This window comes from Squalius cephalus (assembly GCF_949319135.1).
Source record: "Squalius cephalus genome assembly, chromosome: 15".
Lineage (NCBI taxonomy): Eukaryota > Metazoa > Chordata > Actinopteri > Cypriniformes > Leuciscidae > Squalius > Squalius cephalus.
Window position 1 is genome coordinate 25,102,275 of NC_137136.1, and position 16,268 is coordinate 25,118,542.

At 38.5% G+C, this 16,268-nt stretch overlaps 2 protein-coding genes across 6 annotated transcripts in view; one reads left to right on the forward strand and one right to left on the reverse strand.

Moving 5' to 3' along the window:
- Positions 1–10,415, forward strand: part of trak1a (trafficking protein, kinesin binding 1a) — a 74,787-nt gene extending 64,372 nt beyond the window's left edge. For 3 of the 5 annotated variants that reach the window (XM_079893818.1, XM_079893816.1, XM_079893817.1), the window contains 4 exons: positions 161–492; positions 3,794–4,129; positions 6,068–6,170; positions 8,588–10,415. In XM_079893818.1, the coding sequence (XP_079749944.1) occupies positions 161–492; positions 3,794–4,129; positions 6,068–6,170; positions 8,588–9,338 (1,522 nt within the window). In that variant the 3' untranslated portion in view covers positions 9,339–10,415. Of the gene's footprint in view, positions 1–160; positions 493–3,793; positions 4,130–6,067; positions 6,171–7,408; positions 7,498–8,587 lie in introns of all 5 variants that reach the window. The other 2 variants (XM_079893820.1, XM_079893819.1) reach the window with 1 other exon arrangement.
- A 3,564-nt stretch (positions 10,416–13,979) lies between these two features.
- On the reverse strand, positions 13,980–15,637 carry ccka (cholecystokinin a). Its single transcript, XM_079895750.1, has 3 exons — positions 15,553–15,637; positions 14,568–14,810; positions 13,980–14,409 (listed from the first exon to the last, which is right to left on the reverse strand). Exons 2-3 carry the CDS (start codon positions 14,806–14,808, stop codon positions 14,279–14,281), a joined length of 372 nt encoding a protein of 123 aa, XP_079751876.1. The 5' UTR covers positions 14,809–14,810; positions 15,553–15,637; the 3' UTR covers positions 13,980–14,278.
- Between the last annotated feature and the right edge of the window lie 631 nt (positions 15,638–16,268).

The window sequence follows — 16,268 nt, forward strand, 5'->3', positions numbered from 1 at the left end:
AAAAAAGGTTCATTAGGGGATACCAAAATGATTCTTCTATGGCTAAAACCACGAAAAAAAAGCCAAAAAAACCAACCTTTGGAACCTTTATTTTTTATGAGATTAGTTGACATTGGACCACATTGTATTGAGGTTATTTTTCCTGTGATATTTGTTCCAGCTCTAATGACTCTAACAGAAAGCCTGGCACGCCTGGCACACCCGGCTCCCAGGACCTGGAGGCGGCACTGCGTCGCCTTTCCCTTCGACGGGACAACTACCTGAGCGAGCGCCGTTTTTTTGAGGAGGAGCGAGAGCGTAAACTCAACGCACTGGCAGGAGAGAAAAGCGAATTGTACGAGGACAGAGATGTTGGTAGTGGCAGTGAAGACGGCGGTCCTCTTACTCCGGCAGAAAGCATCATGTCTCTGGGCACCCTGCACTCGGTTTACTCCATCTACAGCGCCCGATCCTACCTGCCCGAGAAGCTCCAGATCGTCAAGCCTCTGGAAGGTGACCGAGCCAAATCCAGGCCTTTCACCCTCTCACTGTTTGATGCTCTGTGGGCATTAATGCACCACAGTGCTGAGGATCTTTCTACACAACACTCCTTCTTTTTCAGACACACACAGCCTCGCTGCTGGTTTGAGATATAGGTCACGCACACACTACAGTTCAATTTGGTTGTCAGTTCACTTTTTAGTGCTTTATCCTGTTCTGTACTGTTCTGAGTTCAGTCATTTATGGGAGTGGCAAGCACATTCTACAAGTTGTTACAATTTGGGTCATTCCTACACTTTGGTGGATTTTGTGTTCCCATGAAACAATACTGCATATTTTACAAAAAAATATTAAAGGGTTACAGAGGGCAGTATCGGAAGAAATGATACAACTAGGCTACTAGTTGACTCGAAACTGATAAAGACGCCGTTTTATCTTGAGATCCCGCCCCCTATGGGCGGGTTGAAAACATGCGGAACGAGCTCCTACTACTGGCTGTAGTCTTTAGCCTCTGGCCAAAAAAGCCTCAGATGATGCAAAATGACGATTTTTGCGTCATCGAAGGTTTTTTTCCAGACACACAATACAGAAATCTCTTGTCTCAGGGGGACATGAAGGAGGGAAGCACGGCCATTCGAAAATACTACCGGGTTTCTACTGATACAAAGCTTAATGCTAATTGGTGAAGTATCCCTTTAATTAACTTGAACACCACATGGTTTTCCATGCATAGATGTACCCCAATTAACACAACTTCATAATGATTAGTACCTAAGAATAATTCAAATAATTTGAGACAAATTCCCATGTCCCCAAACATGTTTTCTCAACTTTTTAAAGAATTTTTAGAATTAGTATGTGCACTTATTCTCTTTGACATACAATACAATTTATTGTGATGCATAATCTTTAAGCTGTGTTAAACCATTAAGTTTATGTCCCTCAAACTCCAGTCCACCTGTTATATTGTTGCGATTTACCCTTTAAAATGTGACGCTTATGCCCAAAATTACATGACTTGCTAGAAGTGACATCATTACTTGGAGGTAAAGCAACTCCAAGAAAAAAGTAAGAATCAGTCATAAACTTTTCACTCTTTTCCTCATTTTTAGCTGACTTATCTAATAGCATAAAACATAGCATGTCCATCCTGTTGTGTCAATTTATACTGGACATGAAAAAGTGGTTTTAATAGATTTTATAAATCTATTAAAATTCTTTCTAAATGGTAATCTTCTGCTTGCATGCTCTTTCTTGGCGAGTAATGGCTTTTATTAGCTTAAAACGTCCACCCTGTTACACACTGCATTGTAAATATGTAATGTAACGGGCTGAACAAGTTCCATAGTATGTGAAACGTTAATATTTGATCTGGGTTATTAGGTTATACTAGCCTGAGATTGACCCCAGTGTGTTTTTTTTATGATAGACATTTTCTCCCTCTGACAAGACTAAAAAATAATTGAATATTAAAAATGTTTTCAACAAACCTGCTTCAGTCCAAAATCCACTGTAGGAATGACCCACTTACAAAAATGTTATGCATTGTGCTGAACTGAACAACTAGTTGTTAATGATGTATTTAAACGCACAGAAGACGCTCCTCTGCATGTATGGTGCAAAAAAAAAGGTGTGAATCATAACTCATTTGTGTTGCCAGATCTTGTAGAAATTACAGCAAACCAGATCAAGCACATTGTAAGCCAAAATAAATCAAAATCCTTCAAATTGAAGCACCTTCGCAGTTAAATAAATCCATAAATTTGATAGCTTTATGAGCCAAGCCCAAAAACGCTTACAAGTCGTGGACATGTCAACACTTGTAGAACATAACGAGTCTTTGGTCGCTATAATATTACTTTGGTCAAAAACAACGTTGATGCCAAAACGTTGCTATGGTTACCGCGGTGGAGGGAGTCGTGTTCAGCACACACATGGATCGATTAGAGGATTTGCTCCCGTTTGTAAATGCAGTTGTCACTCCTGAACCAGCGTGTCAAGGCCTTAGACACATCCCACTTACCATTATATAGAGAGAGTCAGCAAACTGAAAAACTACCCACAATGCACTTTATGGTACATATTTTAAAAGACATTTAAAATTGGTCTTGCTCGTTTACAAAGAAAGCCAGAAACAGTTTTATGCCAACAAAGAGGTGATTGAATTAATTTAGTTGTATATAACATATCTACAGCTAATTGTAGTTTGTCATGTTATTTAAACTTAATCACAGCATGATAACAGCTACTGTGGTGATCTTATTATGATATATCTAGCTCCCCCTGCTGGTTATAGATAATAGAGCTAAGCAGTCTGACATTGCCTGCCCAAAAGTAAGGCTTAGGAATTACAGAAAACTCTAAAGCATTTTCTTGAGTGATTCCTCTGATTTGCTTAACATATTTAAACATGTTTCAAAGGTACTAACAAGCAAACTGACAGATTAGTTCCTGAGGAATATTATTTGACTTGAGCCCCGGTTTTCCCCATTGTGTTCACCATTGTTTACCCCTACTGTCTCTCTTGTCAGTTTTCAGTTTGGATGTTTGAATTCCTTTTCTTACCTTTTTGTCTTTTAATGTGTTTATACCTTTCCAATAAACACAACTTTAATTTCCCCCTCCTTCTTTTTCTCTTTCTTTTCTTGCTTTAGGCTGCCCATAGTTAGCATGTCATGAAATTTAGCTCTGTGTAAACCTTAAGAGCTGTTTTACAGGGCGCATATTAAATTGAGTATAGAAATAGCATATGTAGTGTAACTTAATAAGAGTAACTATAATCAGAAAGTAATTAAAATGACTCAACAATTAAAATTTATGAAAGAATATATAACTGTGATCACGACTGCTGTTAAATATACATTATATCTCCACATCTGGTTGCCTCTACAATATATCTATTTTAAAATGTATTGGAACACAGACAAATTCTACATAAAAATGAACAGATCAGTTCTCAGCATTGAAACCAATTGGTTTTCTCACTTGGTATCACAGAGGTTTGCTTAAAACTTTCCTGGACTTGCCATTTAATCAGCTTATTTATATATGACACATGCTCAATGATCATCCAATATTACTTTATTATTTTGATATATATTCCTGAGGCAAGCAATCTCATGCTGCCTCTTGTTTCTTGGACAACAATGGATGCTAATTTTAAATCAATTCTTGTCCAATCGCTCTTATGTATCTCATGTCACACTTCATGAATGCCACCTTGCGTTCATGATCTCAATATATATTTTGTGCGTTATGTGGCATTTGTTGTAATTTGTCTCTGATCTGTGCTCTTGTTTCCTCCGTTCCTCAGGTTCGGCCACTCTGCACGCATGGCAGCAGCTCGCGCAGCCACACCTGGGCGGCATCCTGGACACACGGCCCGGCGTCGTGACCAAGGGCTTCCGAACGCTGGAGCTGGACCTGGAGGAGGTGTACCAATTCACCGACCTGGAGGAAGATGAGTCAGGACAGCATTCCCAATCCGCCATCTCTACCTCTTGCCTGGGCTCTATGCCTTGCTCGCCTGCTTTGCGACGACCTCGTGCCAACAATCCTGACAACCAGGAGGAGCAGCTCAGAGAAAATGGAGGGACCCCTGGACTGGGGCAAGACCGAATGGAGGCTGGAGAGGAAGAGGTCTCATCTGGTGAGGGACCCTCATAACCTCACTAACCCTCCGGACAGGCTTAGGGGGGTGGGATCAAAAAGATCTCTATAAAACAGACCGAAGCCCCAGTGGAGTACCCATAAGCCCCAGTTGTATTGTGCCTGTGAGGGTCTGTAGGATGAGCTGGTTCTCTCCACACACCCACTGCACACCAACCACTACCTCACCCATGAAGACAGCTGCCATGTTCTTTTGAGTATAGTCAATTTTTTTAAAACATTTTACTGTCGTTCTGCCTGTCATCTCTCTTGATCCTTGCGCTGAAAAATGAGAAATCAGTCTTTTAATCAGTCTTTTTCCAAATTAGTTGAAATACTTTAAATATTAAAGTATCTTAAGTACCACCAGCAGTACCAAATTTCTTTATCACCTGCATGCCAGGGGTTACCTTTCTGTGTGGGTCATATTTACCCCTAATTCAAAAGGGAAAACATTTTAGAACCTTTTTTTATTATTGTGACATTTGATTACTATTAAAAAATCCCTACCACCATTATTATTACTACAGTAATGTCAACATTTGAGTTTGTAATGCTCATTTTCAAAGAGTTATTCTCATTAGATTCTCATCCTGTCTAGACACTATTATAATTATTATTAGTAGTAGTATTAGTGCTGTCAAATCGACTAATCACGATTAATCGCATCTAACATTGAAGTTTGTAAATATGTGTATGTGTAATATACACATATATACACATATACACACAAATACACTCACACACACATATATATATATATATGCAAACTTTTTTTTTAATCAATTTGACAGCGCTAATTATTATTATTATTATTATTATTATTAATAATAGATAGTATAACATATACTGCCATGTTAAAATATAAATATTTTATAATTTAATTATTATTAATTAAATAATAGGTCTACTCTAAGATACTTGATATGAGTCTAATAATAAGTGATAAGTCTGTGATTCTAGACTTGATTCTCATTTTTAGCACTCGTTAAATTTCCAGTATCTTAAAAACTCTTCTCAGCTAAATCTCTTTTCTAACCTGCATTACCAGAACGCTGTGTCAGAAAGTTTAATGCCTGGTGGTGGTCAAACAACATTTATTTATTCACTCTCTCCACACACACACACACACATGCAAGTCCACTTGTCCCCTGGTAAACCTGTATGTGAGATTTAGGCAGGCGTCCAGCCCGAGGGCACAGAGTGTGATGTTTAATACTTAACTGCAGAACACATACACATGCCTTTAGCACACATCACACAGTCCCAACAGGAGCCCCAGCATGTAACATCCAGCTAGAGTTCTGAGTGTCTTTTAAAGGATAATGTTACGGAGTTCTATTAAAAACGCAGTCATGTGAGTGAACAGACTCTGGACACTGGACAGAGGTCACATTGACACCACATGTAGCTACACAAACACACTCCACATGCTTTCAGAGTCAAGCTTGTCAGACACACACACACACACATACTCTGACAGTCCCAGTTTATCTGGATAATTATACACCGTGCTCACATACATACATGCTGTGCATATTGGTTTCGTTATGTTTGTTTTGTTTTGTTATTTAGTTTTTTTTTTTTTTTTAGGGTGAACTTTCCCTTTAATGACAATTAATGTTTCTTTCTGCAGAGAATTATTGAAACATAATGTCAGCTGATAATACTGGACTTCACCGTTTGATTGTTCCTCTTTCCCACTGTTCTCTCCTGCTGTGTGAATCTATTTAAAACTGCATCAGGATGAATCATACCACCACAAACTCATGATTTGTAAGGAAATTTAACAAATCAAATTCTGCTGTCACATTTTTGCAGTATATCACATTAGATTGCGTTAGGTCTCCTCAGATCCTGAAGCAGTTTTAATTCCATCTCTGTGTTTGTTTGTGGTGTTGTGTACTGATGTTTGTCTCTCCTCTCTTGCTCTCCCCAGTGCATTTTCCTGGTAAATGTATGTCTAACACCAGCTCCACGTACACCTTCACCACCTGCAGGATTCTGCACCCTTCAGATGAACTCACCAGAGTCACAGCCAGGTAAATACAGTGTGGTCTTTTCATAATACCCTCCTAGCAACTATTGGTTCATAGATAATATCAGACACTTTTAACAAATACACTGCATAAATATGTGCAAAAATTGTACCTTTAGGGTTACACTGGCAGTACCCTTAAAGTGCCCCTATTATGCTATTTTAAAGGTTCCTGATTTTGTTTTGGAGGTCTCCTACAATAGGTGTACATGCATCCAGTTTTCTCATAATATACATTCCACATCACCTCAGTTCCTCAAAGAGTTTGAAAACGGTTCTTTGAGGATCCAGTCTCTCTAAACCCCTCCTTGCCGTGAGCCTACTCTGCTCTGATTGGTCAGATGGCCCAGCCTGTTGTAATTGGTCGACCGCTTGCAGCGCGTGACGAAGCGACTATTACCATAATTGAATTTCAGCTCCAGAGGCTTCCTCAGCACTTTTATAAACAGTAGGGTTGAACGACTTTTTTTAAGTCAACATTTATGTGATTTAAAGTTAAAAATCGACTATCATTAACGTCATTAACCCTTTGACGCCTACAATCACACCGGTGCGATCAGTCTAGGCTGGTCCCTGGATCACACCGGTGTGATTAGAACGGTCAGTGCATCACGTGATCAACTGCTAAATTCAAATGTGCCTTTGGCTGGCGCTTGAATAGACAGACGCTCTATTCAACTATTCAGTGTTCAGTGTTCAACTATTCAACCACATAAGGTTTAATTTAGGTTTCAGACATTTAAATACACATAAGTACTAGCAAAACAATACATTTATAGTTTTTAAAATACACACTGATGTCTATGGAAGCGGCAATAACAATACATTTCATTATAAATTGACACTGTGTTTTATTCATTTCAGATACACATTGTGTAGGTAACTATAACGTTTACTCTGTTCTTCTTGCGCTTCACCGGCCACTTACTTTTATGTATTTCGGTAGAAGTAGATGAATTTGCGTGTTGTAAATCCGACAGATCCGATTCTCTGAACTGCGGCGCAAACGTAGGTTTTACTGTATCAATTCCAGCCCGAGTCCTCATCCTTTGGAATTGCATTCAAAGTGGATTCGGAATCATTCAGGTTTTCCATAAAAGATTCAGTATAAATCCAGCATACAAAATCTTCAACAGTGTAACCTGCAATCTGTATTGAGGCTGCCAGAGAAAAGGCACCTGACAAATAGCTTGACTCTATAGCAGCCATACTGTACAGCTGTGTGATTGGCTTCTACTGCAGGTCATATGACGAGGATGATGAGGCGGCCCTCTTTCATGTTGTTCTGGTGACGGGCTTAGAGCACACTCACTGAGCAGCACCCCCTGGGGGTGAGGATGAATAGCATGACCTGCCTAGTCCTAATTAAAACTTATGTCATGGGAGTATGCTGTTCTCTAACCAAACACAAACCACTCTAATGTCCTAACTGACCTATAGGATGTTTCTCAACTAACACCTGAACTTTTTTGTGGGAGACTAAATGCATTATGACGTGACCGATAATACAAACTGTGTATAAATCTATGGTTGTATCTATGTGTGTGTGTACTGTAAATCAATGGTAAAGTACAGAGTGCATGAGAAGACAAAATGTTAACTTGATTTTAATCTATAATCAAAAGAATTAGCCTTCAAAATGATAATGTCTGAATGCCATTGCATTAGATATTAAAATAGATCAATGGCGTTCCTGTAGCTCAAAGAGTAGAACAAGGTGCTATTAATGCCAAGTTCATGGGTTTGATTTCAGGGAATGCAAGAACTGATAAAAATGTATACTTTGGAAGTAATGCAAGTTACTTTGGATAAGAGTATTTGCCAAAAAAAAAAAAATACACCTGTGGTTACCAATAAAAGTAATTAAAGGTAGTTCTGAAACAAGCCATCATTTATTTGAAGATACTAATTGGTTTAATATATTGTAAAGTCCTTTTATGCACTGAAATTCATATTGGGGCTGCATAATTATTTAAAATAAAACTAAAATCGTGATATGGCTTCGTGCAAAAATCAAACCGCAAAGACCACAATTTAATTACGCGCTGCATGTTTCAAAGTGAAGCACGACATGGTGTTCTTACACATGAGCTGCTCGGCTCGATTCGTAGGAAATTCTGCTTTAATGAAATCCTGCCTAAATCATGCAGCCTTAATTCATTTAGTATTTTGTGCTTTTAGTTTTGGGGCCACATTATACTGTATTCTATACAAAAGAAAATCGAAACTCTCACAATCCAAAACGTATATGTCCCAGTTGTGTTGCAAACACTAACCAATTTTTTCTTGTGAGCAAAATGTTCCTGAATTGGATTGAATATTTCAGTTTGATTAATCGTGTTCACAGAGTTACCATTGCATGGTTTGGATTGTGGCTTATATAGCCAGATAATGCAAACTAACCGAGTGTTTCTTTCTCAGTCTTGTGTCTGGTCCATCACTGACTACCTGCGTGATGTCCAGCAGCAGTCTGCGCTCAACCCCTGTGTCCACCCCCTGCACGCCTCGTCGCCTCAGCCTGGCGGAGAGTTTCACCAACCTCCGCGACTCAACCAAGACCACCAGTACTTCTTTGGGCCTTGTGCGCCTCCTGCAGGAGAGAGGTATATCTGCTGCTGTCTATAACCCTCTCAGTTGGGACCGGGCGGATCGAGCCCCTCCACCAGACCCCTACTCATCACACACTGCCCACCCCTTACATACCTGTCCAGACACGCTCCCTTCCACCCCTCCAAACTCCCCCAGCAAGTCCAAACCCACCAGACCTGTGCTCCCTGTAGACTACAGCCCCTCAGACCCCCCCTACGAAACCTTCCTGGCTTCACGGCCAGCCAGCTCCATTCTAAAGGAAGTGCGGGAGGCGGACGAAAGGGCTCAAACAGATACGCAGTGTCAGACTGAAGTCAGTGTGCAGAACCTGAGACTTGTGGACAAGGTAAAGAAGTTTAGCCTGGCTCCCAGAACATTGGCCCCAGGACCGCCATTCGGAGCCCACGCTGTTGTGACCTCCCCAATCGGGGGACTACCAGTGCTGAACTCAGGGATGAGAAGAAACCGCAGTTACCCAGCTATGGTTGGGGCTAGTATGGCTATGAAGGGCGCAGGGCCTCCCAGTGAGGACCTGCTATTGGCCCATGGACCGCCAAGACAAACTAGCCTCAATGAAAAGTGAATGTTGCCTCTGTCGTCCCCTTTTGCCTTTTATTTGTTTAAATTTGCATTGATACAGTATATCATCCTTGCGACAACTCGAGTGCCTGTTATTAAGATGATATTTGTATAGATTATTTTGTTATAACAGTTGATATAACAACCTATTTTTTGTCTACTTCTCTCCGTCTGACCAACATATACAGTACAATTCATTCAGCATTGTCACATAGCTTGGCATATTCCAAGCTTTTGTCGTCGTGTGACATTTTGCACTTGCTGGCTGTGAGAAAATGTAGCATACAAACAGCAGAAAAATCATGCCCCAAAATGATTTCCAGTTTGAATTTAAAAACGACTCTTTTTTTTTTTTTTTTTTTTTTTTTCTGAATCTGGTCTTCCCGTGTGACATTTCAAGATTTGTTAGTGTTGTGATGCTAGCAAGAGCACTGATAGCACCTTAATGCTAATGGTAACCCAGACTTTGGTGAACAATGAAGTATTGTCATTTCTTATTTATTATTTGGTCTGATTTGGCACTTTTTAAAGGCCATGACATACAGCTTTTTATCGAGCCCCTATAGTGTGCCGAAAATCTGCTTTTACCAAGTACAAATACCTTCACAGAAGCCTTTTCAATCTAGTCCAGGCAATTAAATAACTACAGCGTAATGTTCATTGTCTAAAATGGCTTATTAATGCATAATATTATAGTAATTACAGTGTAATAACACAGTTCAGTAATACGACTCTTGGTAGAGGGCGCTGTTGGCATGAATTGGTGATAATTTGCACATTAGCACAAACTCTCTGCTTTATACATCCTCAAGAGTTGACTGACTGAAATACTTCAGAGAGAAACCGAGACCACAGGGCTGTGAAGGGGCTGCATAAAGAAATTGCAGCAGGTTCAAACTTGAAACACAATCATGTTCATGTTGTCATCTTTTAATGTCCTTTTGTTGAAGACCAACATTATTTATAAGTGTATGTGTATGGATGTACAGGGCGTGTGGAATTGCAGTATCGAAGACTTGATGGGAAAATTGCACAAAACATTTCATTGGTCAAAAGGATGTCATGTTAAACCGAAAAAATACTGTACATCTGCTGTGGTTTTGGAACCTACTGACTAATATGTGTCGTATGTAAAGCAAGTGAAGTATGTATTGTGAGCTTTAAAGATTTCAAGGGTGCAATAGGAAGTCATTCATAGTGCCTGATTTTTTTTTTTTTTTTTTTTTTTGACAGACTGAATCATAATGGCTTCACCTGCCACAGTATGCACTGGCATAAATACTGTAACTATGTGTGATGTATTGACTTAACAGTTGTTTTTACCTGACAATGCAGATTTTTGAAAGATATATTATATTTGATGCATTGTCGAGGATGCATATACAGTTGAAAGTGCATGAGTCGGTCTAAAGAAAAGGTCGTTTTCTTTTAGTTCAGGCGAATCAAATTTGTTAGGTGAAAATGTGTGCGTATTTGTGTGTGCGCATTTAATCATAGCATGACCTTTGTTGAATGTGTTCAGAGGTATCTGCCATGACTGATCATTGATTTCAATGGTGTTTATTTCATTAGAAAGGACATTTTATTTGTATATTGTAAATGGTAAATATGCAAAAATTTAAACAGGCTAACTTTTTATATATAAAAAAGCAAAAAAAAAAAAAAAAAAACTAAACTTGAAGGGAAAATAAAAGCAATGACAACTTGACACTGGTGAAAAGTGGAGTTTTTGTTCATGAATTTTAGAAGCTCCCTTTTGCAGGATCAATAAAACCAGTTGCGATAATTTTGTGTCGGTTGTCTCATTTTGATGCTATCAGGTCTTTGTTCAAGTATATCCACAAATATCCGTTCTAAACATTCTTTAGAAAGCATGAGATGCACTAGCCTTGTTGAGCACAAGAGGGAGTGTTTCACCAACATTGAGCATGCAGAACAGCTTTACATTTGTGTTTGCAACACCAATCAATTAAATTGTCCCTATCACCTGGATTCAGTAGCATAGCTGATTCAGTTATAAATTGTAGTCCCTGCAAACATATCCATATTGTGTAGGTCCAAAGTCCAAAATATGCCATTTCATGTTTCTAAATTTGTCATTGTTTGATCTTGTGCTGACAGAAACCCTTTAGGGCCCTTGTCTTGCAAATTTGCATGGACTAGATGCTTGTGACCAGACCACAGCTGACTGATCAGCAGGCCACTTAGTGTTGAAGAGCACCGGCTATTTACTAACAATGTGATGATATTCAGATGACATTCTCCAGCTGAAGAGGGTTTCCATAGAAACACTACAAGTTATTGTGAACTCACAAATTCAAGACTGTTCTTGCAAGATTGTTCTGAGTGCCCTGATTTTTTTCTTCATAAACTTAAGATATGTTTAATTTGATATTATGGAGCTGTATTGCACAGCTGTAGAAATGTAAAATGTATACATCCTTTATATATTCATAGATATGTTTGTATAGTTACATTTTTACTATTTAAATTCAGACCTCTTAATCCAAACACCAAACCTAACCAATTTTCAACTGTAAAAACTTGAACAGGCAAATAAAAGTACATTGATATTTTTGTAGTTAGAACATAAGTTGAATTTTAAGTTGTTATTCGCTAAAAACTGTATATTGATCCACTCCGTGAGATTCAAACACATACATATCTCATTATTTTTCTCCATAGAGAAACTGTTTTTTTACAAACATTAATTTTGAAATCACAGACCTACTGTGGGGGTGGAGGTGGGGGGCAATAGATAGTTTGATATTGGTTGACAAGTTATGTAGCCTAGGCTTTAAATTATGTAAATGTGCATAAAGGTTTGTGAGAAATGTTGGCACCTATGCCTTGTGGCAGGATTCTGTGTAATGTTCATAGACATTATGATGTAATTGTAGCACAATAGTATCAAAGTGGTGGAAAACTGTTATTCTGTGTAGCGTGTTAGGAGTTGATTGAAAGATAAAAGAAAATTGATATACTGTAGAGTTGATATTTGAGGATAAAGTCAAATACATTAATAGTGTTTTTTTATTACCCCAACTGATCAAGCGTTGGATAACATCGGAAGGGACATTGAAAACAGTCGTTCACTGTTTCATGAGAAACTAAAGAACTGGTTTCCAAATTTCCATGGTAGGAACACCAAAAATAAGTAATTAAGGATCATCTGGATATTTCACAACATGTTTACATGTATTTTATTTAGCCAATGAATAATGTGCAAAATTAGGCAGTAAATTAATGCCACAGATTTTCCATATTTGTGTGTTTGGATAGGCACTGAAACGTACGAAATGGACATATTGACAACAATTACTCAAAAACATATACTCATACTTTGGATTAGGGATTTGAACAAACCCCAGAACCTAAGAACTAAATCTCAGTGTACAACTCATACGTCATAATTTCTTCCGAATATTCTGTCAATTTGTTGCATTCAGTCATCATAATACATCATACACGGTAATTTATTAAACTAAATTAAGTCATTGGGTCAAAAGAGTAAGTGAATTGTAAGTTAATTACATATGGTCTTTCCTTAGTTATATCTAATATGCTGTTATATTATAAAGGAAATTTGAAGATGATGGACAAGACATAGTAGATTTAGTAAGTGCCATTTCAGTGCCAGTCTAATTGCTAAGCAAATACTGTTCTGTAGGCCTTGTTTTATTCACCAAGATCATTTTCAGGTTACCTTACCTGTGATCAGTAAGGCAAAGCCAAACTCTTTAGTATCAGTCAGCTGATACTAGTTGAGTCAGTGAAAAGACTTCAAAGATGCAAATGTCTATGTATGAGCGAGGGGAAAATAAGAGAATTGGCTAGTTGGCTCAGACAATGTATCTGCATTGCCAGAACACATTTAATTGCCCTGGTTGCAAACCTTTTCATGTTTGGCACTGTGTGTGTAAGCGAGCATTTATTGGTTCACTTTATATCGTCTAACAGAATGAAATCTCTTTCACTAAGGCACACCTGTGGCATAATGGCTCTTTTTGTTTGGTGTAGCTCTTCATTTGCTCGCAATCATCAGCCTACGATTCATCCATTATGTGCTAACTCAAGTGTTTTGCGCAATAAACCATGGAGCGTTGTCTCCCCATCTTGCATGTGTTTCTCTCTCCGTTTCTCACCCTGTTCTCTTCTACGGCAGAATCGGGTATTATTGCCTGAACTCTAATCTGTCCCTCGAGCAATGGGAAGAGAATTGGATTTGAAGGTTACTCGTGGCACTAGTGCTGTAATGCAATAGCCATTCAGCTTTCAAATAAGAGAAAGCTTTCATAATAAGATCATTAACAGTAATCCGTTAGCTTGGTCCCTCAACACCACACAAATGGCTTCACTGAGCTGTGGTGGATTCAGCTGAGATGGTGATTCAAAGCTAAATACTAACAAAAGCTAATATGGATGTAGTGAAACACTGTTTCTTTGCCGGATCAAGAAACGTTTTAATGGACAAATGGCCTCCGCTGCTGATTTAGTTTTTCTTTACCCAACATTTTTCTTGTTGTTTTTCTATATTTTTATGTTGCTGTTGTTTAATATTCCAAAAATGCATTTTTAATTCAAAAAAAAAATTGTATTTTAATTGTTTACACCACACAATAAATTACAAGAGCCGTGAGAGTTCGGATGAGTGAGTTAAGGCAATGATTTATTCATAGACATCTGTGATATGTCTGAGGACAAAATCATATATACATGAGTTATGAGAATAAAAGCAGTAGAGACTACATTCTCACTCTGTTTTTTTTCTGCAAAATAAATGGATATAGATGGACACGCGTATTGATATATTGCATCATCTCCATTGTACAAACAAATTTACATCAGACCAAGCTCAGACTGTGATTGATTGACATTAAAATGAGTGACTCTGTACAGATGACTGGCTAATCAGGTTGATTCATGTCAGTGGTTGAATGGGTCTTATGAGGAGTATTCGTACTCTTCTGCGCTCCGTCGGCCAAAATCCATCCATCCCAGGTAATCTCTGTCCTTTATTCTGTGAGTGGAGCCCATGGACCTGCTATTCGGAGAGGGACTTCTGCGGTATGTACCTGCATGGAAGGACAAGGACAATATGAATGACTATAATTTATGCGTGTGGGTTCGCACGATCATTGTTTATACAGTATAACATAATATGCAGGAAGCACGATTGATAAAAAAAAGTTCTATAAATATAAAATAAAGCCATTTGAAAGAGGAATTCCACCTTTGGTGGAGATGATTCTGGCCAGTAGTTCAGTCAAGCTTCTGCGGGGTTCTTCATCATCCTCTTGTTTCGACAGAAGGCTCAGTTGTCCACTGGACGGCGCTGCACGGGTGTGGCGTGTGTGTTTCGCTATGGTACCCAGATCAGACTGAAGTCCATCTTCTGAATGTGTCGGGAGAGAAAGGCAACTGCTGGTGGAGAGGGCAGCCAGCAGCACGCACACACAGATTCCAGTGTTCATAGCTGAAACACACACGCACATGTTAGAGCTTTGATATTGCTTTTTAAATCTATTACATACATTTTTATGTTAAAAAATCTAAAATAATTAATAATGATTGCTAAAATAAAATGCCTGCCTCAACCCCAAAATACTAAATCCAACACATTTATGGACCAAACAAAAGTAAATACATTTGTATAAAAACATCTGATAGATGGACTAAATGCAATTTGTAATCGGGGTAGATCTAAACTCCTTGTTTTTCTGTTTAGTACACGTGGTTCAAATAAAACCCATTTCCCCAAGATGTCTGTCTTATTTGATTTCTGGGATCCACAATTTTACTTAACCACTTTTTTTTTTTTTTTTTCATTCATCATTGTCAAACAATGACGTGGTTCAGACTGGAAAATTTGTGGTTGAGGAAAAAAATTAACCTAACTGGATTCAAGCCAAGAAGCATCAGCAACAGCAATAGGAATTTTAAATGGATCCAATTTCTCAATTATTATAACAAGATAGAAACTGCATCACTAGTGAATCTCATTCACTCACTTCACATCTTCTTGGTTTTCATTAAAATCTACAAATTAAATGTCAAAATTTTAGGACATGCCACACGAGCACACATTTGAAATATTTCACAATATATTTCACACAATGACGTATTAAAAAAGAAAAGAAAAAAGATTTCACACGATAAATGCAACAGCCGGTGTAAACACTTTACATTCAAAACTAAGGAAAAAACTGAGATCGTACCTTCAGGTGAAACTCTGGCAGAGAGGAGGAGGAGAGAGAGAGAGATGGAGAACACACGCTGACTGCAGAACAAGTGTGCTTGCACAACTTCGCTGCACTGTGCAAGAGAGGCCCTTAAATAGCGCTCTGAGTGGGCTGGCTCTGTTTGACCCACGTAGTGACAGGCGCAATCCCGCTGTCTGTGTATATGAATGAGGTTGTGTATTTGCGCAAGCTTGACGCAGATCCGAGAGCAACAAGGTATTCTCACAGGATACAGATTGTGACATTGTCACTCAAGGGGGCCGAGGGATCTCCAGAGGTCACCATCCTAATTACACATATGCATACATCTCCAGAACAACTGAGTTTCCTCCTCCCTATACCCATTAGAGTCCATCCCTCTTTGGCCATGGACCATAGGATGCACATTTTGATGTTATGGATACTGATGTCTTTATTGTGCACTGCACTGTTTGACACTTATTCCAGTGACTCTTAGCTATTTTTACCTCAGTAACCAGATTTTAAATAGGACATGCACTGTAAAAAGTGAACAGTTGGATCAACTTAAAAAAATTACTTCAATTGGTAACACCTAAAGAAATTAAGTTTTCTCAACTTAAATTATCACGTAACACTATAGTGTTACCAAAAATATTTAGTCACACTTTAGATTAGGGTCCAATTCTCACTATTAACTAACTATTAACCAATAATGTTGCCTCAAATAACAC

Bases quoted from the DNA above. Each gene is read 5' to 3' on its own strand.
- ccka (XM_079895750.1), bottom strand. From the start codon at position 14,808: ATGAACACTGGAATCTGTGTGTGCGTGCTGCTGGCTGCCCTCTCCACC. The intron at 14,410-14,567 runs GTGGAATTCCTC...CCTTCCATGCAG, and splicing joins CAGAATCATCTCCACCAAAG to GTACATACCGCAGAAGTCCC.